General features: G+C 37.1%; 5 protein-coding genes and 1 long non-coding RNA gene across 8 annotated transcripts; 3 read left to right on the top strand and 3 right to left on the bottom strand.

Moving 5' to 3' along the window:
* Nucleotides 1–11: 11 nt before the first annotated feature.
* LOC116287874 (uncharacterized) lies at nt 12–3134 on the top strand. Its single transcript, XR_016118994.1, has 3 exons — nt 12–58; nt 2567–2608; nt 2883–3134. It is a non-coding gene; the product is annotated as an uncharacterized LOC116287874 (long non-coding RNA).
* LOC116287872 (serine/threonine/tyrosine-interacting-like protein 1) lies at nt 534–5222 on the bottom strand. Its single transcript, XM_031694579.2, has 10 exons — nt 5066–5222; nt 4918–4966; nt 4773–4834; nt 4560–4659; nt 3851–3922; nt 3192–3259; nt 2483–2628; nt 1761–1888; nt 1169–1284; nt 534–757 (listed from the first exon to the last, which is right to left on the bottom strand). Exons 1-10 carry the CDS (start codon nt 5123–5125, stop codon nt 626–628), a joined length of 933 nt encoding a protein of 310 aa, XP_031550439.2. The 5' UTR covers nt 5126–5222; the 3' UTR covers nt 534–625.
* A 395-nt stretch (nt 5223–5617) lies between these two features.
* On the bottom strand, nt 5618–8414 carry LOC116287873 (serine/arginine-rich splicing factor 1B). Of its 3 annotated transcripts, XR_016118993.1 has the most exons (5): nt 8138–8414; nt 7366–7729; nt 7125–7288; nt 6649–6814; nt 5618–6124 (listed from the first exon to the last, which is right to left on the bottom strand). XR_016118993.1 is itself a non-coding variant. In XM_089025593.1 (3 exons), exons 1-3 carry the CDS (start codon nt 8308–8310, stop codon nt 7058–7060), a joined length of 768 nt encoding a protein of 255 aa, XP_088881719.1. In that variant the 5' UTR covers nt 8311–8414; the 3' UTR covers nt 5618–7057. The 3 variants fall into 3 exon arrangements, 1 of the variants encoding a protein (XP_088881719.1); XR_004196122.2 differs by having other exon boundaries at nt 6649–7288; XM_089025593.1 differs by having other exon boundaries at nt 5618–7288.
* A 2280-nt stretch (nt 8415–10694) lies between these two features.
* LOC116287878 (dynein light chain LC6, flagellar outer arm) lies at nt 10695–11508 on the top strand. Its single transcript, XM_031694584.2, has 2 exons — nt 10695–10846; nt 10999–11508. The coding sequence occupies exon 2, from the start codon at nt 10999–11001 to the stop codon at nt 11266–11268; it is 270 nt and encodes an 89-aa protein (XP_031550444.2). The 5' UTR covers nt 10695–10846; the 3' UTR covers nt 11269–11508.
* Nucleotides 11509–11651: 143 nt separating this feature from the next.
* LOC116287879 (2-methoxy-6-polyprenyl-1,4-benzoquinol methylase, mitochondrial) lies at nt 11652–15247 on the bottom strand. Its single transcript, XM_031694585.2, has 7 exons — nt 15072–15247; nt 14660–14809; nt 13359–13517; nt 12868–12974; nt 12636–12724; nt 12454–12565; nt 11652–12318 (listed from the first exon to the last, which is right to left on the bottom strand). Exons 1-7 carry the CDS (start codon nt 15163–15165, stop codon nt 12217–12219), a joined length of 813 nt encoding a protein of 270 aa, XP_031550445.2. The 5' UTR covers nt 15166–15247; the 3' UTR covers nt 11652–12216.
* Nucleotides 15248–15506: 259 nt separating this feature from the next.
* Nucleotides 15507–27038, top strand: LOC116287886 (uncharacterized). Its single transcript, XM_031694593.2, has 13 exons — nt 15507–15739; nt 15815–16210; nt 17932–18075; nt 18351–18424; nt 18554–18634; nt 18895–19119; nt 19747–19822; nt 20324–20467; nt 21102–21270; nt 22192–22963; nt 23438–23912; nt 24201–24376; nt 25352–27038. Exons 1-13 carry the CDS (start codon nt 15721–15723, stop codon nt 25484–25486), a joined length of 2886 nt encoding a protein of 961 aa, XP_031550453.2. The 5' UTR covers nt 15507–15720; the 3' UTR covers nt 25487–27038.
* Nucleotides 27039–27683: the final 645 nt, after the last annotated feature.

Here is a 27683-nt window from a genome sequence, read left to right as displayed (position 1 = left end):
TCACACGATCGAGTCACGCGTCACCGGATATGATGAACAGTCAAGATAAGATTGACAGGTAAACTTTTAACTCTTTTTAACTTTTAGGGGAACCAACATCACGAAGTGACTGATTATTAAACATTTTGGAGGGATAGGAGTTGGAATTCAAGAGTTAGATAAAGTGGTGGATCTTGTGGGGAGGGGGATTGAAGGAGTGTCCATGCCCCTCTCCTTTGTGAAGTTTCAGCCAAGTGAAACTATTGTAAAAAACTTAGGGTTGGCAAGCCCCACAGTACATATTTAATAATTCCTAGTTTTCTTTTTTTAAAGAACACATTATGAAACAAAATCTCAGTAGACTTTTTTAGTGTCTGTCACGCAATGTTTCCCTCCCAGGGAACGTTCATGGGGAGGGAAAGGTTGAGTGACAGACACTAAGAACTTCTGTGTAGGAAACTATCATAAAGCTTGTTGAATTGAGAATAGATATACCTAATAGCAACCTATGACATAAATTACTTTATTACCATTAAAAAATATTTTTATTTTCCACTACACCACTCTCTTTGTACAACAATTTGATAAAATATCATTACGACCATCAACAATCGATATTTACAAGAATAAAAGAATATTTTTTAGGTCAATAATTTGGTTCACTAATGTCAGTGATGGCTTTTCCAAACAGCTTGTCTTCCCACTTTGCAAGCTGAACAATGAAGCCTCGGGTTGGTTGCATGTTTTCTTTACACTTCAGCAAATGCTTGTAGGCATCCTAGAGAAACATAAAACAGTGACACTTTAAATTTGAATTTCTCAAATTCAGATTATAATAATTTTTTAGCATTTTTGGTCTGCAATCAATGGAAAAGATGTACATGGGTGTAGCCAGGATTTTGCATCAGGGATGGGGTGGGGGTGGGGTGGGGGCAAGACCTGTTTTCAGAACATCAGTGATTACATTTAGGTTTCTACTTCACTGGATAAGATTTATCCACCAGATAGCGCATATTCACGCATCGTACGGCCGGGCCCTGACATACGACACTCTAGCTTAACTCACATGTGATGGCAATTCCAGGAATCAAATTCAAGAACCCAGAGGGAAGGGCCTTGAAGTGACTTAACTGCTACCCCAAGCTTATTTCCTAAGATGATCTACATTTTATCACAAATATTTTGATACCTTTAATGAAATCTTCTTATGCCACATGATGTAGGCCACAGCAATAGTAATACATCTACTGATGCCAAGAGTAGAGTATATTAGAACACCTTGTCCATCGTCAGTTTTGTGGTCATCTGTAAAAATGATGTTTTCTATAATCAATTTTTTAGATTTGAACACCTTTCTTTCATATCCCCAAAGAATTCTATTTTCTGTAACTCAAGTTTTTCATATGAATCATTGTAATGCCAGCTTAGGGTATTATTATATTTAAGGGTCAAGGCAGCCATGAATCCTGACAATCAACCAATGCAAGACATTTTTAAAATATCTAGATTAGTCAAGGGAAATTAAAATTGGAGTTTAGATGGGATGCAATATTTGATACAAAGATACAATAATAAAGGATAAATGTACATATTGTCTCATTCCAGAAATATCCACTACCCTACCATATAGCACAGAGGGAATTTGTAAAAGGGCACCCCCACCCCCAGGAACTTCCAATTTTCTTCATGCAAACTCTGTAATTTAGTTCTTTCTCTGACCCCCTCCCCTGAATTTTCAATTTCCTCCGTGGGCGGGAATGTTATACATATACAAGTCTTACCAATAAAATTGGCCGCATCTTGGAAATAAGAGTATAGGTCTGCATCATTGCTATCTTCCACTGGAATGTTAAGCAACTGGCTTACTTTCTTATCATTCACTCCAAGTTTTGTGGAGTCAACAGATAACCTAAGTGAAGGCAAATAGATGCAAAAATTTTCATTTTCAAATAATTATAAACCTCACCCTAGACCAGATACCCCCTAGACTCTACCCACTGAGGTTCACTCCTTTTCCTGTAGGACTATCATTTTTGCAAGCAAAAAAAAGGATACCACAAACATGAGCAATAGATTTGTTAGTAGTGGTAATATAGCCTGCAGTATACTTTTTCTCTTGCAGTAATTTAGGTTTGCATAACTGTGGTTTTTGATATTCTGTGAACTCAGACATTCCAATGGCTTGTTGTGAAATTGGCTTTTTACTGCTGCCAGTGAAGAACATAAAAGGTACCAACTGATTATTTTTGATTGACGGAAGCAAAAAAGCAAATTTCAGTGTGCAGCTTTCAACTACCAAGTTTGCAGAAATAGAAAATCACAGTAATGCTAAAATAAAACACAAATCTTGTTGACTCAGACTGGCTGGTTACAATAATCTACTGTCTCACTACCCAGAAAACCTGGTCTGTAAATATTTATTAATTAAAGGAGAATTACAAATTAATTTCAACAAATATACCATAAAACCAGGATAATAGAAATTTCAAGAGTGTTTACTTACACTTTATCAGTTTCCATAGAAACATTGACATGGGCTTTAAGCTTTAGATGTTTAGTGATTTCTTTCTTTTGTGACTGTTCATAGGTACCAACATATAAAAAGCTTGGAAGAACTTCCAATGGATAGGTAAGAATCACATCCAGCTCCTAATTGAAAAGGTTGAATATTTAATCAGTCAGATTTTAATAGTGATAGTTAAATGGTAATACATAAAAAATTGTTGTAAATCAGTGTCAGTAGGTTGTAGGCCAAAAGCTCACTGTTAATCTATTGACTACCCGCCTTCAACCTACCAATAATAACTGCCTTACTATCATGGTTTTCGATATTCTGCGAAACTCCGACATTTCAACGGCTTGTTGTGAAGTTGTTTTTTACTGCTTTTTTTACTGAATTTCAGTGTGCAGCGTATAACTTCTGAGTTCGTAGCTCTCGAAAATGGCAATAAAACACACAGTAAGAAATCATCAGTTTGCAAAATACTGAAGAAAAGTTAACTAATTGGAACAAATATTTGAGATCTCCGGTAAGGGTCTGGATTAAGAAAGGAATTCCTATGATAAACAAGTGGGTAGCCAGCATAATAGTATTACATACATAGTAATTAGATCTACTTGGTACCTGGCTTATCATAAAAATCCCAAGAAGGTTTAAAATGTTGAATTATACAGTCATTTATTAACCTGAGAATAAATAAGTGGATAATTACCCTTGGCATATAAATGATTTTCTGTGTCCTCAAGAATGGATAAAGTGCAGAAAACAACTCATAGCCACCTAGAAAAAATAACACACAGATAAAGATAATAATTAGCCATTCAAAGGTTAGGAAAAAACTGGGATGAGTAAGCATTGCAGTGAATTTTGGGACTTTTTTAGGGGACATATTTCCAAAATGGCACCTATTTCATACCATTAAACAGTCCCACGATGCACTGCAATGCCAGCTTGACCAATTTCCCCCCATGAAATGGCTATTAGTATAATATGTAATAGGACTCCATGCTGTCCAATTAAGAAATAATTGGACGAGGAAATTTCGAGGACTGACAAAATTGAATGAGGCCGTAGGCCGAGTCCTATTTCGCAGTCAGAGGAATTTTTCGAGTCTAATTATTTCTTGATTGGGGATATATATAGCTGCCTATCAAGAAATAATTAGACTCGAAAAATTCCTCTGACTGCCAAATTGGACTCGGCCTATGGCCTCATCCAATTATTTATGTCAGTCCTCGGAATTTTCCTTGTCCAATTATTTCTTAATTGGACAGCATGGAGTCCTATTACATATACTAATAATAGACAAATGATGAATAAGGCCAAGAAAAAGAGAAAAGAAAAAAAATGGATAAATAAAAAATACCATACCTTTTAAAACTTTGACAGGATTTTTGCTACCCATTTCCCATAACAATTTGGCACAAGATAAAGCAGTACTTCCTGAAAAAAAGCAGGGAATATCCAGCTTATTTTCTTCGTAGGTTTATTTTTAAGTGAAATCACTTTGAAGCAAATCATTTTTTTAAGTAATGCACACGTTAGACCATGATTACCACTTACGACACAAGTGCAAAGACAATTAATTGGAATCTTTAGTCATTATAATAATACCATATATTTGAAAGAACAGGTGATAGCTAGTAATAAGCCTGCACACATTTTTCAGATTGACTTTACCACCAATCAAATGCACCAATAGATATCAATAGATGTAAGAATATGAAAGCTGTACTTTACTGCGGTTTTTAATATTCTGTAAACTTAGGAGTCACAAGCTGCACACTAAAATTTGCTTTTTCGCTGCTGTTATTTAAAAAGTAATCAGTTGGTACCTTTAATGTTCATGACAGTGACGCCAGCAGTATGAAAAAATTCACAACAAGATGTTGAAATGTCTTAATTGGCATAATATCGAAAACATCAGTAATGAATTATTTGACTGACAATAGTCAGTACTGTTGTGACAGCAAATCAAAAAATCAATTCTTGGCCATGCAAGTTCTAATAAAAAAATTGAAAAGGCAGTAGGTAAAGCAATAAATCAAATATCACAAACTTCGTAATGATTGCTGTTTACCTTTATCTTTAGTTGTGCTTGTATTGCTGTCATAAAGGACAACATTCACTTTAGTCTCCAGCTCTGCATCCTCTGGTACTGTGAACGCTCCTATGTCATTCTAGATATAGCAATGAACAACCAAATTAACTATCAGCTGTTTATTTTTTGACTATCCAATTGCTGATATTGACTTTCTTACCAAAAGTCGTCTTACTGATGGTACTAACTCACCCGCGGTGCATACTTTGCTGTAACAACATGACTCTCGCTATAATCATGTCTCTTCCTAGTATCTGGTGGTCAAAACATGTTGATTATATGAGAGTGCATCGCTAAGTTTATAAAAGTTAAATATACTGAATACTTGGGAACTCACCGAGTAAAAGCAAGTAGTTGGGATCGCTGAGTCGAGGATGTTGGAACGACTTTTAGTGAATGAGAAAATTGAGTTTTTTAGTAAATGCGGCAAAAAAAGACACAAAGTAGTTAAATAACTGCGAAAAAGAAAAAAAAGCTTATTGTACCTGGTTCAACAAGTTGTAAAGCTCGGAGGGTTCGAAAAGGACAATTCCAGAGGATGACATGGTTAAAATATTGTTTTAAATTAAGGTCAGAAAGTCTTTTTCTCAGATCGGATGCTCATTTTCACTTGGATTTGTTTTCTGTTGCTAAGATGGGCTACTTCCGCTGGCCAGTAAGAACCAGAAACTCAAGTACTTACCACAGGTAGCCCAAAGGAAAGCCTCGCGTTCAATAAATCTTCAAGCATTTCAGTGACACGTCTAGTTCTGTTATGAATATGTACTATTACATCAGCTTAGCCCACGTTAGATTGCATGGTTAGGGGAATCAATGGTTGAACTCCTGGACTAGATTGTAGGGTCTCATCTAATCTCAGGGTTTATATATTTTTTACTTGTGAAGAAGTTCACAAGTTTTTTTCACCCACAAAACCAAAGCTCTTTTCATTTCTGTATCTCATTACTGCACAACCGCTTGATCATTTAAAGGGATCAAGGTCATATAACCTGATAGTGCAAAAGGCCTATAGTAATCAACAACACAGTACACTTGAGTAATAGTTTGAATTCTTTTATTGAATATATATAAAGCTGCAAAAAAAGTTATTAGCATAAAACATACAATCACACACTAACTGCAAAGTTCAATATCACACAAACTACTAGAAGGTTCCTAGTAATTTATCACACAACTATGATCCTAACACTTTTGATAAACAGCTCAGCACAATCAATGAAGAGCTATAATAAGTAAATAATAAGTATCTTGTTAATAAAATGTGGTATGTTCCATTTTTAATGGCATCATTTTAAGAAAAAGAAAATCCAGACTTTGAAACCAATTTCAATCATACCACCTTTAATGAAATCCCTCCTGATTGTTTGCTTCAATCCTGATATATCCCACTCAAGTAGGCAAGAAGGATTCACCATGGCCAAGCGCCAATGAAACCGATCCTTTCCAACTTGCTAAAATCCAAAAAAAGAAATCCTAGGATATCCATCATCACAGTATTGATTGATTGATCCTGTTCCCTTCCAATGATTTATGCAATCCTTTATCTGCACAAGATAAGTGAAGTCGTCAAAACGGGGAACAATCAAGGGTGAGCAAGACTTATATATTAGTAATTACAATCTAAACCACAATGGAATAGATACAGAAAACTTTATAATATCAAAACCAAGTGCAGTAGAAAAGAACTTCCTTAAGGGGCAATATATAGTGCTCCAGTACTTATTTATTTGAATGTAATAACTTAACGAAAAATAAGGCTGCATTAAAAAGCAAAAAAGGCTGTTAGGATAATTTTATAAGGACTTTAGAGTTATGTGATTTCCCTTCACTATTTATGCATTTCTCATGTACTACAACTTAGCAAGGATAATGAATTGCCCAATATATCAGTACCTTAATCTTCTCATTCTATTGTTTTGCAAATATCTATAGATCATAATGAATTAAAACTAGCCTAAATGAGGCTATCAATGATACAAAATTTGTTACAGAAATTGATTGAGAGTCATAGACCTAAGTACTTCTAGTTATTAATCAAGGCTACATAGGTAAGATGACCTATGCATACCATATTCCAGGGTTTGTGATCCAAATGTCTCCCTCCTATGAATCCCTTGTTAAGGTGATCCTTTTCCGTTTCTGATCATGGAGCAAGTCAAGCTCCTGTTTGTCTTAACTTTGTCCTAAGACACTTGAGCATGCCTTACCAAATAGATTAGCAATCCTTTGGTTATCTATAAAACAAGGTAATGAGCAGGTGAAAGGATGTTTAAACTTTGTACAAAACATCAAAGTAAACCTCTCAGGGAATGGTTACCTTTCTTCTCCTGTGAGAGGAAATTTAAGAAACTGAACTCTCAGATTCAAAATCACAGATATACTCTACATATTATTGGTAAGAAAAGGTACTAACAAATAATACGCAAAGCTGACAAACATAACTAGAGTTAAATCGAGACTAAGAGTTGTAAAAGAGTTTATGAACGGCTGCTTGAATGGGATCTGGATCGACGAGGACTGTAGGAACGTCTTGGACTTTCTGACCTTCTGGGAGATTTTGAATATGATCTCATTCTTCTTCTTGTGGGACTTTTTGATTTAGATCTTGAAGGTGATCTGGATTTGCTGCGTGATCGTCTTGGTGAGCGACTCCTTGATTTGCTGCGGGACATGTTGTCGCTCTTTACCCGAACATATGAAACCTCACCCTGAATGATAAGTAAAGGATTCATTTTATAGCAATTACCAATCAAAGAGCCCAAACTCCATGTTTTTGTATACTAACCTCATGTGACCTGAATTTTGAATCATCCAAGTTTTTTAAGGCATACTTCATGTCATCATAACGAGCATACTCCACCACACCTGTTCCATCCTTAAATACATCTGTGAAGAGTACATCACCAGCTTCCCTCATGTGGTCTTTCAGATCTTGCCAACTTCCAGTTGGTGGAAGCCCAGAAACATGGACCCGAAAGTCTGACCTGCGTGGTGGGGGTCCCCTTCCTCGACTAGAAAATCCACTCCTGCCCCCACCGCCGCCACCACCACTACTTCCTCCCCCTCTACCACCTCTAGGAAACTCCACCCTGATTCGGAATCCTTCAAACTCATAACCATCTTTACCCCTTACAGCATCATCTGCATCTCTGTATAAAAAAAAGATAATAAACAGGAGTTAAATTATGGTGCATCTAAACGTATACAAGACTGTGAAGATATCTAAAACTTTTAAAACTTCAAAGGCATCTTTCCCCTTTAGTTGATTTCACCTGATATACACCTTCTAAATTCAAATAACTTAGCTTGAGAGTTTATAAACTGAAGAAAGAATCCTCCAATGATTGTATGCTTTGATCCAACCACTGTTGCGAAAATCATTTTGGAGCTTTCAATCCACATTCCACAACTCAAAGCAAAAGCGAAATGCTTGAGAAAAGCGAAACAAGTTATGAAAAGATCAAAAGACACGATTACAAATACGTGAAAAGTTTTTTCAAACATTCAGAAAACAAATTAGAATCCCTAAAAGTAAATATATTAAGTAGATCACTTACCTTGGATCCTCAAACTCAACAAATGCAAAAGGTGGTCCACCACGACGGTTCTTGAGGTCGATCTCAGCGATGTGACCGTACTTATAAAAGATATTTTCTAAGTCTTTTTCGCGAATATCTTGAGGCAAATTTCCAACATAAACTCTGCAGTCGTTGTTATTACTTCGATTCATTTTGTTAAACAGTGAAAAATCAAGATTCCTAAGAGATAAAAAATGTAATTTCGACGCTATGAATAGACAAGCTTCTCAAACAAATATGGCGTCCCTTTTTAAAGTAAAACCACGTGGCCCTTGATTGGGGGGGACCTTATCGTTTGACAAGGGTCACACAGGTAGCCCAAATATAGATACTTTATTGCAATTATTTTAATAATAGGACAAACTCCAAAAATTAATACATATTTAAGAACTATTGTTGGTTTACTTTTTTCTCGAAGATCATACTTTCGTATATCACCGTCCTCAAAATGGTCTACCAGGGCTGAAGCCAAGTTTTATTGGAATCGGCGCGCAGCAAAAACAACTAATTAGCTAACGAATTCTTTCAAGGGACAGACCATTAGATAGTTGAAGGGGAGGGAGGGGGGGGGGGGTTTCGTAAATCCCCCAAAAAATATCGAGCAAGCACTTAAACCTCAAAAAAATATCGCGTAAGCTCTTCTACTACAAGAAAGTTATCTAACTGTACGCAAAAAAATAACGTGCAAGGGTTGAGCCAAAAAAATAATATCATGCGACCAAAATTCCTGCAACCCCCCCCCCCCCCCATCAATTATCTAAAGGTCCATCCCTAATTCCAGCGCACAGCTGTGTTCATTTTAAAAACGTGGATCCAATTGGATGTATCAGAACCACGTGATCTTAATTCATGCTCTATGTCATATGCCAAACCCAAGATGGAATCCGAATATTTCTCACTATATAAAATATTTTCAAGGGCTTGACCTTGGTAACAAGATTTCGTAAATGTTTTAATTTATAAACTTAAATTCAAGTTTTCAAAACCTTAACGAATTTTTCTAGAGCAAAAGGATTATGATGTAGTCTTTGCAGCCGTTCTCCGTCCCTTAATGCTACTCTAATAAATCCTATTTAAGAAATAAAACAGCTTTTTCCATGCTCCTTTCAGTAAAATATCACGCCAGGAAGAGGCGTAAGCATGGAAGAAGTGCAAGGGGAAGCCGAGCTGTAGGCGAGTGCTTAACGAGCTTCCTAAGTGCTTTATTACAGAACGGAACATGGAAAAAGCTTTTTTATTTGTTTTATTATATAGTTATTAATTTTATTTTGGTATTGAATTTACTTACGCTAAAAGAAAAATGGTTGCAGGATCTAGCAGAACTGCGCGCGCGGTTGGCGTCAGCACAGTGCTCCGTTCACAATTTAAGCACAGTTTTCGACCAATCAGCGCGTGCGTACTATCCTAACTATATAATAATTCGTAATACATTTATGTCCCATTTTAAAAGAATATTCATTATCTGTCATTTTCCTTGATCAATTCAATCCTTGGACTTTCCGGACCATTTATTATCCGAACTCAAACTGATATAGTGAAGGATGGGCAACTTGCCCAAGCCGAAGTAGAAAAATGATTAGTCGTGAGTTACGCTAGCCAAAGTTCCTTCCTACAACTGACAACTTTGGGTTGCACTTTCTCCGGCTTGACAAAATCAGCAATTTCTTTTTCGATGTTGAATTTCCCTTGCTGCAATATCCTATTTTCGATTACGGCTTTCTCAGTATCCGACATGAAGACAAACATATGAAAACGACTACATGCATACATGCTACATGAAAATGCTACATGCATAATTTTTTGTTTTATCCAAACTGTAGCAATTTATCTTTTGTATGTATTACCGTTTATGGAGAAAACTAGATCTTCCTCTTTTCGTTAAAAACATTAAAATTCATAATCGTTTTATAATATATAAATGATAGGCTCACCCTTTATTTTGGCGTGGTGGCGCGCAAGTACAAAAGATTCGTCAGTCTTATTGGTCCTAACTATGATATTATGGAAGGGATTGTTCAGCTAATGGTAAAATGTTTCGGCATCCTATAACGATTGTTTAGGAGTTCCACCTGCAGCTGCCGAGCTCCTAGCTGTATAAATCATGTGGACTGAATCGTGGCGAAAAGATAAGTTAGTTGCAAGGGGTTGGAAGCAAGTTTAAAAGAAATAAAAATTTAAGTTAAAATTTATAAAATTTAGTGATAAATAATAAATTTGTGGAAGTAAAATCAACAAACAAAAATACTGAACATGATATCCATATTATTTTCCGATTTTTACATCGACAATATTCTGGTCATTTTTTTAAAAAAATCGCTTTTTAGCGGCAATACTTTCGCCCATTATGCAAATGATGTGTTACTACGGAGAAATACTCTGGTCATTTTTTTTAAAAAATCGCTTTTTAGCGGCAATACTTTCGCTCATATGCAAATGATGTGTTGCTACGGAGATATGTTTAGGCGCGCACATTCTTCTGTTATAGGACTCCGAAGAATGTTACGGTAACTGTCCAATCAGAATCATTCAAACCCTACCTATTACCAATCAAATTCATTTCTTTAACCAAAAGCCAATTTTGTGGCGAGTTATAAGCGTTGCGAAAGTTGGTGTGTTTAGGACTCAAACTGTACAGTTTCATCTGTGGCGAAGTATTGTAGTAACTGTGGAGACTTGTTCTTAGACAAGGTGAGTTTCTTGCCCGTTCTTTTGCTTTAAAACAGCATTTTTAATCCAAGAGAGGCGCTTTTTCTCGGGATCTGCTGATTCATGTCATTTCTGGTCTGCGCCCAGGAGCGCCAGAATTCAAAGTATTCAAAGTTTTTCTTGTTTCTCGATAGATGACAGAAAGAAAAGCCGTAATAAAAAACGCAGATATGTCCGAGGACATGCAGCAAGACGCCATCGAATGCGCAACCCAAGCTATTGAGAAATTCAACATCGAAAAAGACATTGCTGCTTTTGTCAAAAAGGAGTTTGACAAGAAGTACAACCCAACGTGGCATTGTATCGTAGGAAGGAACTTTGGCTCGTATGTCACTCACGAAACTAAGCACTTTATCTACTTCTACCTTGGGCAAGTTGCCATCCTTCTTTTCAAGTCCGGATAAATCACCATTGATAGAAATATTCTTTTAACAAGCTCCATAGCTTCGTAGCCAAACAAAGTGCAGTGGTGGTAATGCTATTTCAGTGTTAGTTTTGTGAATATATTTTTAAGTTTTTTGCCCAAATTGTATTGTTTTTCGCCTAATACTCAAAGCAGATGTAAAATAATTTATATTAAAAAACTTAGTTATATTCATACTTATTCACATATTTGATTATAAATAAATTAATAGCTGTTGCTATGGAGGTTTCTGTGGTCTTTTATCTTTGATGTTATTGCACCTATCGCACCTATTAATGTTAAGCCCCTGCTGGGGGGACTGAATTATGCACCTATCAATGTTAAGCCCCAGGGAGGGCTGGATCAATGTGAGGCCCCAGGGTGGGGATTATGCACCTATCACATTAAGCCTCTGAGGGGGGGGACGACCCCAGGGGATTTTGACAGTCCTCATCACCAGGCAACACTAATGAAAGTCAAATATCCACCCTCAGTACATAAGTTTAATTTCCAGTTTTTTCAAGTCAAATTCCCAAATTTGTGGGTATTGAATAATGTCAATTCCCCCAGAGTCCCCCACCTGTTGCTTCACATTGATAGGTACATTACTAAATGATAATGGTCTGCATGCTCAAATATCTAGACAATATTTTCATTGCACAAGTTATTACATAGTGGTATGATGTCACTTAGCTACAACTTGACTTTGAAAGGACCACCATACCCTGACAAAAATGATAGTAAAAAAGATTTATTTCATTTTTTTATTTAAGGTTTATACAGAAAACTGCATAAAATAAAACTTCATACAGTCATTGGCTTGCATTTTCATTTTAAAAATCTCATTCCATTGCACTGTTGCTTACATTGAGATTTTCATATATTTATTATCTTATTGAAATTGCTTGCATTACTTTCCGTTCAAAAACAAGCAAGGAATCTAATAAATTTACAGCTTGAACCCTGAGTGAATAGCTGCAACACCAATATTTAAGTTTTCATAGGTGACACTTCTAAATCCAGCATCTTCTATCATTCCAGCAAACTCTTCCTGAAAACAAAAGTAATTTTTGTTAAGATGAGAATTTCCATGCAGCAATATTCTTAGTGTCAATTCCAGAAAATCTTAGGTGCTGTAGTAGGGTAAAGGGAGGCCAAAATTTCTTCTAAGTTAATGTATAGTTACCTGGTTTGGAAACTGTCGAATGCTTTCCACTAAATATTGGTATGACTTCCAGTCTGCTGCCAGTACCTGGCCCATAACTGGGATTGCATTGAATGAGTATTTGTCATAAACCCTGGGGGAAAAAACAGTGAAAGTATCACATCAAACATTCTTAAAACATATAAATCAATATGCAATAATACCTTGAAATTACTGGGTTTTTTACTTCACTAAATTCCAAACACAGGAATCTTCCTCCAGGACGAAGAACTCTATATGCTTCCTCTAAAGCCTGCAAGAATATTTCAAAAAAATAAAATTAATACTAATAAAAGTTGCAGAAGTTACCCACTACCCAATTTATGAAGTACAACAAGGTGCCCTACTCGGATGACCAACCCCATCCCATGGAAATTCATATCTGTTTTTACCAACCTCTTGTATTCTGGTAACATTTCTAATGCCAAAGGCAATTGTATAAGCATCAAAAGAGTTGTCTTTTGCAGGAAGATTCTGTGCATCACCAGCTACCCATGACAGTCCTGTTAACGACAACAGAATTCTGCATCAATAGATATATGGTTCAATTTTATCTTACTACAAAACAAAAACACTCTCAGTTTACAATAAAAAAACTACTTTTTCCATAGGAATTCCAGGGAAAGTAACTATATACTACCCTGCTTTGGGAAAAGTATTTGTAACTGCTTTTTATTTTTACCTGGACTCTTTGACTGCAGTAGGTCCAGAAAAAGGTCACACACTAAGAAAACTGTGGTGCTGCACAACATGAAAAACGATTGTTTCAGAGCAGGGCTATTTTTCTCCCTCACCAGCCTGACACTCAGCCAGCCTTTCGAGGGGGAAGAATAAGAATCTCTGCTCAAAGTACTCAAAATGAATACTGTTCTTGCAAATGTATTTACCTGATGTAAAATTCAGTTTGTTGGCTTTTTGTTTTCCAACTTCCAACATATATTTATTAATGTCACAAACTGTAACCCAAGATTCTCTTTCTTTTGAAGGTTGATAAGTTCTACTTCTCTGTCTATTGACATATTTTAAAAATCTAAAAGCAATATCACCTGAAAAATTCCAAGACAATCAATTAGACTATGACACTTAAGTGGATCTCTCTATGGGACATGTGTAATGGACCAAGTTTGAGATCAGACATTAGTATTTTTCCCCAATTTCAGAGCACATATCACTCTCTTGCTGGGAATATGATAAAATTCTCAAGTATAACCTTCAAATGTCATTACTGTGCAGACACTTCAAGGTTTTTTACTATGTTTTAATACATGTCTTGCAGTTCATTAGTTCACATGGAGTGAGCTAAAAATAAAACATCCATCGTTTGTTGTGAATGGATGGTGCCTATAAAATGCTTGATTCCTTTGTTTCTACTGAGAGCTGTGGTTGGATAGTAATAAGGAAAAAATGTAGAAAAAAAACTTGAAGTGTTCATGGTTCAAGTGTCTGCACTGTAAACCCTGAAACAATGTTAGCACCCTTTCACTGATGTTAGCACTCATTCACATAGACCAAAAGGATCTTCGATTGTCAAATAATAGAACAAATCTATTGTGTTACTGCCCCATTCTATTGTATTATTATCCAATAGGTTCTTTCAGCTGACGTGATAAGTGCTAACCATCAAAGTAAGAGCACAGCTAACAGAGAGGTCAAATATTTGAGATTTAGCTAGTTGGGATTTGTGGAGGTAGGAAAACAGTAAATGACAAAAAAAAGATTTTCAAAGAAATGAGAAGTAACAGGACCATGGACCACTTTTTGAAACACCAATTCTTCTTACAGTTCGTTTTCTTTTTGGTCATCAAACACTGATCCATTAGAACTAGACAACTACGATTACTATCATGGTGGCTGTTTGCCCAGTATGCTGAAGTTAAAAGGGTCTTTTTACTGCTTGTCTGTCTACATAAATTTTATTAATAAGACTCTTAGTGTCAAACATCCAGTTGAGCAGTGAATTCTTTTACAGCCAATCACAGCGAGTTTAGATGTTTTGCTGCTGGCCCTCATTAACAGGCTAATGTAAGCCAACTTTTGCATATTATTTTTCTGTTTTCTTTTGGCTAAAATATAATAGGCGTGCCTAAAAGAAGCAGAAATATTGAAAGGCCTGTCATTTCGTTCACTCATGCTTTGCGCACCGCATTCACTGCTCAGCTGGATAGGTTGCTATGACCATATTTCTCACCAGTTCCTCCTGCGACATCCAAGAGCTGTGTACCTGGAGGTGGGTTCAGTACTTTCATGAATTTATCTTTCCATATTCTATGGATTCCAAAACTCATTGCATCATTCATCAGGTCATATGATGTTGCTACATTCTCGAATACCTTATATACTGGAGGGGAAAACGGAAAATCAGGAACCCTGTGCATTACTTAAGCTTTAATTAACTTAACGTATACTTTTAAAAAAATTTTAATAAAAAATAATTAATCAATGATTTTCTTTCAGAGAATGAGCAAATGAGTTTTCATTTCATTCAAGTTAACAAAAAATTATTACATCTTGAAGATTAACACAATTTCAAGATTTTATTTGAATAATATTCAAATAAAATCTAAATGAAGACAACATAAAAAATTATATAATTTTTATACCTTTTTCGGTTTTTTCCTCCTCTGTTACCGTCTCATACCCAAAATGCGTAGTATCCTGTTGAGCATGTTCATTAGAGAACCATCTCTGTCGCATAAAAGCACTTGACGTCCTTCCACAGAATACACAATTCTTAAAAAACTGCGCAGTTTTGAAGACATTTCTTCTTATGCTGGCCGCCATCTTGGAATAAGTCTAAACACAGGAAGCCCAAAACAATCTTTTTAAAGCAAAGAAAAATAATGCCTAAAAATGTACGTATCATAATATTCCAAGTACATTTTAGCCGCATGTAAGATATTTTACCTTCGTTTGTTTTATTTTGTCAATTATCGGCTATTAAATTTTTCGGAAATTTTCTAGTGTGATTTATTTGCATGTATGGGCCTCCTGTGCTCCCGGTATGCTTCAGTAGGTTTGTTTTGGCCCGTGGAAAGGAAACCCATTAATTTGGCCAAGTGCCTCTGGGCTCACGGCAACGCTATAGCAACAATGTCCATGCATCTGTGGGTCTTCTCTAACGATAGTTATGTTTTGCCATCAGTCTACGTTAAATACGCTAAGACTGGAAAAGTAGTCGAGTCCTTCTAGTAAATTCCAAGTGGACGAAATTTCGCGGGGAAAAACGACAACAACTCAAGACCTACAAGAATGGCGCTAAAAAAGAGAGGTAGGTCAATATTGTCATCTATATCTTGTCAAATGCGTATCTTTATTCCATTGCTATTTTTATCTACTTATTTAGATTTCCAAAAGATCGCTCAGCAAGTACAAGAATTCTTAGTCAAACTAGCCTGTGAGGAAGGAACGGCAGTTTTACGAGACGCGTTGAACTTGGCTCTTCTTTATACTCAAAGATACTATAAAACATTACGGACTCGCAGTCATTCGAATAAGGTGTCTTCGGGCTCCGAACATCGATCCCTTAGCGGTACATTGCTTTTTACTAACAGTTGTGGAGCAGTTAGCCCTGTATCGCCTGCCTGTGGTGTGCAGAACCAGTTTGAATGGAAATGGTATAATCTCGAATCACCAAAATTATCAGCAAGTTTGGGTACCTCAGAGTTCTGTTCGATATCTCCTTTCTTGCAAGCCGCTAAAACAGGTGATATCGAAGTACTCAAGGCACTGATCGATGAAGGTAAGAGCTTAAAAATCCTCCTTTATTTATGAATCAAATAAAACCTTTTATGATCTTTCGTGCAGTCCGAAAGGTCGTTAAAAATTGTACAAACTTAATTTTTATTTCCTAAGTTTAATGTAATTACTTTAAAAGGACCAGCATATATACTTCATCTTTTTATTACTTGTTGATAATAGAAAAACCAGATATGTTGACAGTAATAATTTCCGATAAAAAAGATTTTTCGATCAAAGCATTTGCCTTATTTTTACTGTTGTACCTTTTTTATGTCAGTCTTTAATTAATTTTCTTGGGATTCAAAACTTTTTATAATTTTGATTCATCCTGCATTATTACTAAGAGCTTTGTCAACAAACTTTATACTCTTCAATAAACGTAGTTCTTTTGCTATATATTTCTTCTTTGCTCTCTGTTTATGACAATTTTTTTCTTAATTCCGCGCTCTATTTATGACATTTTACCCTTAAAAACTTTCATATATTAGATATTCTTGTTTCGACGAGAATTGAATAATTTAACTACATTGTTTTCCGTCAGGTTTTGTCATTCTCCGACACCTAGTTTCCTGTTGAAATTCGAAAAGAATAAGAGACTTTCCTAGTAAACAATACTATCAAACATCTTCATGCCTCCTGTTTTATTCTTACTCATTTTAACAGGAAATGCACTCAAGGTTCTTAATTATCAGGTTTTTCGCTAAAAGTTAAAATACTACTATATACAGTAGCTCGTACGACTAATTTGTTAATTGAAAACTCTTTTATAATTCATATTTCATTCAAAGTTCCATTGAAAATTTGACAATGAATATTTCAGAAATTAATATAATATTAATATTGCCTTTCAGTTTAAAATTTCGTAATAATTTCAAGATATTTTCATAAGCTTTTTTCTAGATATTTCAATGATGTCTTTGCCTTCTTCTTTTTTTAATAATTGTTTAGTGTTCATAATTAATAAAAATTTTTTTTTGATTAATTGTGCTGAGATACTCGGCAGCACTCAAGTTACTCAACTTGCATGTTGTTTGTTCAACAAAAGGTAAAAAGAACTATTCAATCGAAATGCTGAGATAAGGAAGCCATTTAAATGTCAATCTCAAATCTGTCATAAGATATGATGAACCCACTTCTATTAGCAAAGATACATAGGAAAGAAAATCTATAGTCTACAGTTTAAAGTAACCAAGCATTATTTAATCAAAACACTAAATATACCTAAAAAGCCATTTTAGTGTTAAAGACTCCTCAGTCTAAGTCACTGATTTGATTTCTACCCAATTTTTCCCCCTTTTCATTAAATGTTCTTAATTTTTTTTAATTTGGGGCAGGAATTTTGTGGGCATCCACATTTCATAGTAACCATAGGAACCAAGTGCTATCCAATGCTCAAAACCCATTTAAGTGTCAGTCATGCATACATACATCCTTTATGTGATGTTATCATGGTATTTCTACCTAACTTGTATAGCTGGTGCAAAGGTGTTAGCAGGTGGCCTTACCCTCTGTAGCAGCAGTGCATGGTAACTGATTTCTAATTATGTTTTTTTTCTGGGGAGGGGGGAGGGGGTTACTATGTGTATCCATTTCCTCAGGAATAGAAACCTAAAAATGTAGGAAATACCATTTCTAGGGGCATTAATGTCAATACAAAATTTCACTGCTCAACTACTGTTAAGATTAATTTAATTATTTTTTACTTGTTTTATATGAATTCAGAACCAGAAGCTGCTAATAATTCATTGGATGGTTTGGGCAGGAATGGATTGATGTATGCTGTTCACGGCAACACACCAGCACATATAGAGTGCCTCGAACTAATTCTGGAAAAAACACAGATTGATCCAGACCACCAAGCCAATGGTAAATGTCTTAAAAATGTTAACTAATAAGCATAGAGTCCATGTTTACTGTCCTAATACAAGGGTACTGATCTATTAAATAGACACTTTCAGGATGTTACCTGGTGTTTGCTTAATATAGGGTGTATGCTGAATAGATTTTTGTTTTACAAGAAATATGGAACAAAAGTTTTTGGTTCCATTTAACTAGCTGTCCATTTAATAAGGGTGTCCACTTATTTAATAAGGGGTTGGCATACTACAGGTATCACTTTATTGGTTGTTGTTTACTTTAAGATTATTCTACTGCCCTTCATGTTGCTACACATGAGAACAACACCACAGCACTGAAGTTATTGCTACGAAATAAGGTGATTCTTTTATCAATACTACCAGTAATTCTAAAATTACAATTATACTCAAAAGGATCAAAAAGTTTTTAAGTTTTTACTTTTGTAATTATTCTGTTTGTTTAAAAAAGTTTTGTATGCACCCTTTAGGCATCATGTTCCATAGAGGACAACGAAGGCCGCACAGCACTACATTGGGCCGCGGCTAACCCCTCAGTAGATAACCTCAAGGTACTTCTAACAAGCATAATAAATTTAAAAAAGGAAACCAACGAATAAAATTGTAATGGCTGCAGTTAGGCCCTCCCTCTCTGGGTCTAACCTCGCTAATTAGCAAGGCTAGACCTCTTGCCCCCCTCCCCCAGTAAAAATTCTGCTCTTTGGCCCTGAGTAGATGGTACAATGAACTAACAAATATTTTCAATGTTGAAATAATTGATGATGTAATGAAATTTGGTCAACTAATTTCCATGAAAATTTTCAAATTCCAGCTTTTATTGCAACATGGTGCTAATATCAGAGTCAGTGATTGTGAAGGGTTGACTCCAGCCATGTGGGCATGTCATTTTGATCAGCTGAAGAATCTGACTGTTCTTCAGTCAGCTCTCAGTAGAGTTGATCCTTGTGATGAAGCCCTGTATGAAGAGACAGACTTGAAAGGAAGGACTGTTGTGCATTGGGCAGTCAACAAGACTGGGTCAACAGAATGTCTGAAGGTAAGGTCGGTGTCATTGATTAACGTGAAGAAGCCTACAGGAAGATTGAAGAGTTATTGTTATTGTGCATTTTAGATAAGTCTCAAATCAGGGTACTAATGTTGATGATGATGATTATGATCACTGCAGATGTTTAAGATAATGCTCAGGGTGCTGGTGTTGCTGATGTTGATGATAGTGATAGTAAGGCACATGATAGTGAGGAACTTGATAGTAATGATTCAAAATAGTTATTCAGTAAAAGAATAGATATGATGCCACAAATGACAATGATGGTTGACAGGATGTGGAGGGATAATGATGAAGATGGTGCAGGTAGAGATGAGTATGGTGTTAGAGGTTAATGATGATAATAGTTGAAGTGATTGATGCTTGTAGTGATGGTTATTGTGGTAATGATAAAGATGGTGATGGTAGTGATGTAGTGATGATAAGGATAGTAATAGTGGAGACGAACGAAGATGATAGTGATGATTATGGTGATGGTAGTGATGTAGTGATAGTAGCAGTGAAGGTGAAGGAAGATGATAGTGATAACAATGATGCTGCAAATGATATTAATGATGTACAATTACAATGATAATGATGATGACACACATTTTGATCCCCATCCTATCATTTTCCTAGGTGCTACTTACAAAGGAATCAGGAATACTATATGACAACGAGAAAAAGAACATTCTCCATACTGCAGCAGAACAAGGTAACCATTCCATATGAACCTTTTTGTAATCACATCATTCCTTGTTCGTGCCACATGGCTCTGGGGGAAAAAATTGTTCCCACCCCCTAATTAGCAACATGCTTTAGTACCTCTACCTTCGCAACGGTTAGCTCGGTTGGGGCACCGATCTGTCGTGTGAGAAGTCATGCGTTCAAACCGCCATAGCTGGACTCACACTCACTCTCTTATAATTTGTAAGTAGAAGGTGCTGCCTTTGCTCTAGATATAACTGCAAGTGGCTCGGATGACTACGTAAAATTGCGGTCCTGTCTCACTCAGAGACGTCAAATATAGAGGGTCAAAAGTTTATTAGTGCTAGGTTGGCAACTGTCACGTGTCACCCTCCCTAGATAAACGCGATTGTTATTATTGTTATTATTATTATCATCATCATCATCATTTTTATTATAATACAACGGTCTTTTGACGCAATTGAGAAGGTGATAAAACCGTGTCACGTTTATTAATTCACCACTTCAGGTGTTTTACCGGCGTGTCAGCTTGTTTTAGATGTCTGTGGAGATGAGTGTCTTTCCATGACAGACAGTAAGGGAAGGACACCTCTTCATCTTGCTGCTCTGTGCGGCCACGCGGAAATTCTCATGTTTCTACTCGAGAGAGGTGGTAAGTTTAATATATGAGATTTTAGGGAGATAATACTACGAATTTGCTATACTTGTAAGGCCATAGTTTACTATCAAGTTTAAGGTTGACAGAAAGCATATTCCATTTCCAACCATGCACGAGAAGGAAAGCCTCTGTATATTTTCAACGACTTAAAAAAGTTATTGTGCTTGCGAGGAGTGGCAATACGAGCAACATGCATCTCTGTCACTTGATGCCCTAATACACAGTGCAACTAGCTGGGTATTGCGTGCATGCATCGTTGTGCCCAACAACATTTAGGAAGACTTTTTTCAAAGGAACGCTAAACAAATTTGACCAGTGGTACACCAAAATGATACAATTTTATTTTGCAGACAGTGTTTTTGTTAGTAGTTGCGCTCAAGACTGCAGAAGTAGACCTTTATCCTATAATTTTGCAACGGGCGCAGATGCAATTCGTGGCTTCATGCGGGCATAGAACATTGCTCATCGTGCTTCCGGGCCTCATGAATGGTATTGCACTACATTGCACCGACGGAAAGTTTACTTAGATCTCTAGGTTTACATTGTCAAACTGAAGCGCGAACCCGTTTAAACACCTTGCATAACAAGTTCAACTGTGCTTTATACTTTGATATACCATTTCTTTCAGCTGATCTTTCTGCACGGGATAACAATGGCCTTACTCCTGTGAACATCATTGAAAACAAGCATTTATACTACTGTATGATGGTGCTTAGTCTGAATCCACAGTACCAGAAACTGTATTCAGACCAAAACAACAATACGAGTCCACATTTAGATACGTCTGATGAAACAAGGTTGGTAATATATATTTCTATCGTCCTTGTTGGTTTTATGAGGGTAGCGCTTAAAGCTAGTGAAAAGCCAGTGGCTAACAAACCCGTGGCCTTCGTTCCATGATCAAATTGGAATTTATGAGTTGATTTTTGTGGAGGGAGAAAAACCGGAGAACCCGGAGAAAAAACTCTCGAAGCACAGAAGAAAACCAACAAACAACTCTACTCACATACCACACCGAGCCAGGCGGGACTGGAACCCTGGTCACATTGGAGAAGCGATCGCTCTCACCGCTACGCCAACCGTGCTTCCCACCATGTTTCAAAGATCGATATATGCATTATTTTCTTTACAGTACTTCTCAACAGCACTTGTGGAATCGTACAATTCGCCGTTGCCGCAAGTGAAATAGGATTTTGGTGGACGTCAATCAAAGTGTGTGGAATAACACGAAGTTTTCAAGAGCACGTGCCTGTGCCGGAATGTCATGGAAACCTCTTGATTGACGTCCATCAAAACCTACTTTGTTGCGACCATGATTCCGTGCGTGCTATCGATAAGTTAGGTAAAGACTTTGAAACAGAGTTGTTGAAACAAAATAAATAAATAGATAAATAAATAAAATTAGTGGTTTTGGTGGCCAAAAGTCGATCAAGGCGTTTCCATGACATTCAACATTCACGTGCCCTTGAAAAGTTTGTGTTTCCTGACACTCTCATGAAACACTTCGATTGACGTCCTCCAAGTTGACGACTCCACGCGTTTTATTAAAAACTAGTTTATCGTTCTTATGAGAGAAGAATTTGAAGTCGAACTATTTGCAAATATGATATAAAGATCTTCATTTGCAAGAAGGATAGGACTTGGTGTCTTCGTTGTCTTTTGCTGTTTCTTTCGAAACATTCGTATTTAAAATTGATTTATTACGATATATTTTACAGCCGCAGTCGAAAGATTTCTCCATCCGCTCCGCCGGCGTCTGAAGTCATCGACGACCAATCTTGCACAGAAGCGAGAGAAAACCATAGAACTGGTGAAGAGGACAATGCGATATTTTACAAGGTAGACTCTTCTAACAGGCGTAAATCAGAAGTAACGAGTACGCAATTAGAACCACCTAAACCTCAACCAAGAAGGTCGAGAAAGCAATCTGCACCAGCAAAACTTGGGCATAAAAATTACGAGAAAGATGAAGAAGAACTTCAACAAAAACGAGAGATTCAAAGCCCAGAGTGCAGCAGTGGCTCAGATAGCAAGGAAAAGCAGGCTCCAGTTCGACGACAGAGTTTACTGATGCGACAGGATGGGATCCAGGAGGAACCGGTTCAACAGGATTTGTTGAGAGCTGCCTCTTTTGACCTGCGCACTGAGGACGGTACCGTTGTCTTGATTGGAGATATCGATGACTTACAAGCCAATGCTGACGCTTTAGATTTGAACGACGACGTTCTTGAGATTGATTGCGGCGACAAACACGAAGAAGAAGAAAACTTTGGGTACTCAAGTTCTCATTTGGCGGAGGGACGTGGAAGTGCATCTAGCGCGAAGAGCGAGCTTGACCATGCAGATAATTGTAGTGTTAGTGTGGAGATGAGCGTATCCAGCATCGGCAGCGACAACGATAATGGGTTATTTAATGACACACGTGATATACATGAAGAAGTATTGGATGATAGAGATTATGGTCAACCATCATCCAGTCCTGAGCGGAAGGTGAGTCGTTAATCGTACAAGGCAAATTGCTGGCGGGACTGAGATTTTCATCTTTGTTTCGCGCCAAATTTACCAATAGACCTAATCGGCTAACGTGTTGCTATGTACGTTACCACCCAATTCAAACCTTCTGGGAATAGAAGCGTTTATCTCTACGAATTCAACTGTGAAGCCAAAATATAACGAACAACCTATGAAACTTAGTCCCATGTGGTTTGAATTGGGTGGAAACGTTTATAGCAACACGTTAGCCGATTAGGTCTATCGGTTTTTCAAAATTGGGCGCAGTCATTTTTGGCGCGAAATGCAAATTTTATTTCTGCAAAATAAAAATTTGACTGATTTTGACTCTTGTTTTGCAAAAATTATTTTGTGCGCTCGTTTTATCAGAAAATTAAGAACCATCGATTTGTGGGAAGTGTACATGCGGGACCATAACACACTTGCACTGATTATACTCTTGATCGTTTTCAGGTTAATGTAATAGCGAAAGGGACTGGACAACTGGTTTACCCTGCTCCTCCACCCAATGAACCATCCGTGCAACAACCACCCCACCCCCCTAAAAGTCCTCGTCAAATCCACCACGAATCTCAACACCAAGGAACATCCTCCCAACCAGAACTAATATCAGAAACCACAGAAAAAAAGCCAAAAAAGAAAAAAGAAAAAAAGAAGAAAGATTCTTTGCACCAAGAATCTTCTTCTCGGCCTCCTGTTACTCCTCCCCTTGGCGTCATTGCACCTCTGGAGCCTCCCTCGATGTCTCCGCTTGGTCCTGGTCCTGGTCCTTCGAAGCTCGGAGGGATGAACGGGATCGTTACAAAGCCAGGCCCATGGGAGCATGCAAGCTTAGGGCTCCTAAGAAGGGGTTCTCCTGAATCACCTCGATTTGGCCCTCAACCTCCTTACAGATCTTCGGAAGAATTTGAAGTGTACAACGAAAGAGGTAATGAACGAAAGTGTGCCATTCCTCCCATTGCTCTGTCAAAGTGCGGATTTAAGGCACAGACAACCGATGTTGGGTACTTGCATGAAACGTGAGCTCGCATCGCCTGGTCGCGCTCCTAAGGTTAGCCTGCGTACAGCCTAATTTATATCTGGTTAAGACGGTCTGCGAATCAGTACAAAATTCCTTGTTCTGATGCCCAGCGCGGTTGTGATTACTATATATAACAGCTGCTATATATAATATTACTATATATAATAGTGACATTCTTTTCACTGGTTTTTATAGGTGGTCTTGATCGACCAAGAACACCCGAGCCACCCTGGAACTCAAGTCGCGACGTCATGACAAAACCCTTGTACCATCCAACACCACCTGGAGGGAGAGCTCAAGGAGAGGAACGAGACTTGTATGGAGGTGCCTCAGGATATGTTAACCAAAACCAGGCATTATTAAGGAATACTGTGAGTAGAGAAAAGAAACGTGTTTCATACATAGCTCTACCTAATCTGGTTTACTGCTGGTGTTTGCAGACAGATTCTACGAAGAAACTTAATCAAGAACACTGCTCGAGCAGTTCAATTCTTTTGCGCACAGCAGCTCTAGCTTTTCCGGGCTTAAAGACGACAGCACTTAAACAAAAAATATATTAAGGACGTTCATGGACATTGTTAGCGCAAATCCTTTTTACGTATTTCTCAATTCACTTCTAGTATGATGTAAAGTACTTTCATCATGCAAAATGTAAAAACTCTGGCTAAGGCATCTTTAGCCCATGGACGTTGTTAATCTATTTGCACCGTCGTCTTGAGTGCAGGGTCCTGAGAAGAAAAGTCAGTGGGTGCTTGTGCGCACTACATAACCCTATATCCCGGCCAATGCATGCGAACGTTTCCATGGTTGTCCATTCATTAACGTCCTTTTTTAATTACAGTCAGTTTTTTTGCGAGGAGTTGTTGGATAGTATGTTTAAGGGAGGGATAAAAACGCTAAACATATATGCTGTGTTTAAACATTTGCTACCTTTAGCGATCTTATCCTGCATGCGTACATGATCACAGTTTGTCGAAAGACCAACAGTTATCATATGCATGCTTATAATGAAATCCAGATTTAACGGTTTTCGTATCAGAATGGGATATTTGTAGTTACTCGTACCGTATTTTATCGTAATAGCCAAACCAAATACCAACGGTTAAGTAAAGAATGTATAACTTTAAGAATACAAACGCTTTGAAATTCCATGGATCTTCACTGGAATACATGAATATTCTACACAAAATCGAGGCTAACACTGAGCAACAGAGAACTCAAAACTGGAGAACACGCATTCTCCACCCTCCCCTCAAGCTTGACAGAGATTAGAACCCATCTAAAGCATTATAGGTGACATTCCTAAGGTTCTCCTAACAAACTGTCTGTATTTTGACATGCCATAGGAAATGATGATTAGGGGACCGCCCACAGGGAAGAATGGGGGAATCATGGGAAATACGATGCCAAGATCCAAAAGTCCTCAGATGACAGCCTTCAGTCTGCATGGTGGACCCATGCCTCACCCTCCTCAAAGATAAAGTAGATCCCCTACATCTATATCAAGTGATGTTGGAAAGCCCTTCAATACTAGAGTGCATACTTTATATCAGTGAAAAAGTTGACTTGCAAATTCCTTCAAATTATTGCAGAGTTTTGTAGGTCTACGGTTTAATGAGGTCTACTGTACTCACTAATTAGTGCAAATTTGTGGATTTTTTTTTTTTTAATGTTCATGGATTTGGTTCACGGTATGCACTCTGTTGTTCTCTTGGATCAGAAGTAAAGATCTGCAGAAGCCGCCAAAGAAAAAACTACATCCAAAACCCTAAAAGACATTGGTTTACAGGGTGCTATGACAAGACAGAGCTCTCAAGCATTTTATTATCCATTCTAAAGTTGAGGAAAAAGATGCATCAGAAGCTTGACTATGGACTACCTTGGACTCATTCCGTGCCAGAATAACCATAAGGAATGACCTGATTGGTTAGCATATTTGGTAATGCTTCCTGCTGATTGAAAGCAAAAGCTTCACAATGACATTGTGTATTTATTAATCCTCCACAAATATCCTAAACACGGATTTCAGTTTCTCGTTTCGTATTCAAATCGGCCTTGCAGCTTGTTATCGGGGTCGAGTAAGCATTGTAATGCATTAAGGGACTGTTTTGAAAAAAATAATTCCAAGATGGCGTCTATTTTATCCCTTCCCCCCCTCCCCAAAAAAAAGCAGAGCTTTCCCCTCAACCTTGGATTGGCTAATAGTCTGGATGTACTCTCGGTATTTTCTTTCTTTCATTCTCTCTTTTTCATTCGTTTCGATTGGCCTAGACATTGCAGCATACATAAAACTTCCCACTCTTCTATACCTAAATGAATGCACTGCAATCCATGATGCCTCGTGTGCTAATAGATTCCACCATGTGGGATCTAAAAACCTACTCGTATTTATAAATACACTATTCTCTCAAAACTTTCTAACTCACCAGTTCTCTGTGGATTTTGGATAATTTATTACCACCGAGTCTGGCTGAGAAGTACAAGCATGACCTCTACTATAATGTTGGTAAAATTCATATATTTTCTAGCATGCAGGTTTCTATGTGATATTTATATAGCAATTGTAATGCATTCTGGTCTAGATTAGGTAGTCTTTTGTTTGATGTCTTATATGGTAATGTTTGTACCCAAGCTAGACCAGAATGCACCTCGTTTGTACAACTAACTTATTTATCTTGTAGATCTTTTGTATCGATGAAATCATGCTCTTCGTATGACATGTATATATAGTATATTAAAATTTATAAAGTATTTATATTATATTAAGGTATTAGTAGTAGTCTAATGTAAAAGTGAGGACCATAAAATGCATACTGGCTCACTAAACACCAGGGCTCAGTTCTTAGAAGGGTTGATAGCACTATCGGACAGATAAACCCACATCCAGTGGATAACTCAATGTTATCCAATAAATTTTACTGGATAAGATTTGTGATGGAGCTATCCACTCGTCGTACAACCGGGACCAGTACAAAATGACAGATGTAGTACATTAAGTTATTGATGTAATAAAGTTACACATCCTTCTCATGAGATATGCTGTTGCAATGTTCTCACATTACTTTGTAAACTTTATTGAATATAATGCGGTTGTGCAAGGATTTCCCTCAACAAAAAGGCAACTTGTTTCAGTTATTAGAACATCCCATGATGCAAGACTCTCTCTAAGAAGTGAACATCTTGCATTCATCTAATTGATCGCAAAATTAATACAATTAGTGATTTTCCTTCGTAAAATAATTTCCATTTTTTTTTTTTTTTTACTTGAACTCAGCCACTATAAATCATACAAATTTGTTTGACAGGCCAAATAAAACCACTATAAATCCTAGGATTTTCATTATTTTTTCTAATGTGCTCCATAACGAATCCCTAAAAGTTTCAGCACCATGGATATTGTTTATTCCCATGAGAATAAGAACTTTTATTTAGCCCCAGTAACCTTATTGTGATGAACCCAAAAGGGAGGAAAATCCCTACTAGAAAGTTACATATTACTACTATAGAGGTTTTGCATCATCACGTGCTGGCACCATTAATACAGCTTGGGCTGCCTGAGGTTAGATGGCAAAACAATAAAATACCTTTGCTCTCAAGAATTGAATTTTTTCTCATGTAAAATGATTGTATTGTTCCTGCCATCTCGTGATGGTGCAAAACCTCTTGATTTGCTGACGA

Source organism: Actinia tenebrosa, unplaced genomic scaffold (genome assembly GCF_029948245.1).
Source record: "Actinia tenebrosa isolate PJP-AT-01 unplaced genomic scaffold, QUT_ActTen_1.0 PGA_scaffold0__85_contigs__length_37466705, whole genome shotgun sequence".
In the NCBI taxonomy this organism is placed as follows: domain Eukaryota; kingdom Metazoa; phylum Cnidaria; class Anthozoa; order Actiniaria; family Actiniidae; genus Actinia; species Actinia tenebrosa.
The sequence above is the reverse complement of the archived record's forward strand: the minus strand, read 5'-3'. Positions and strand labels throughout refer to the sequence as shown.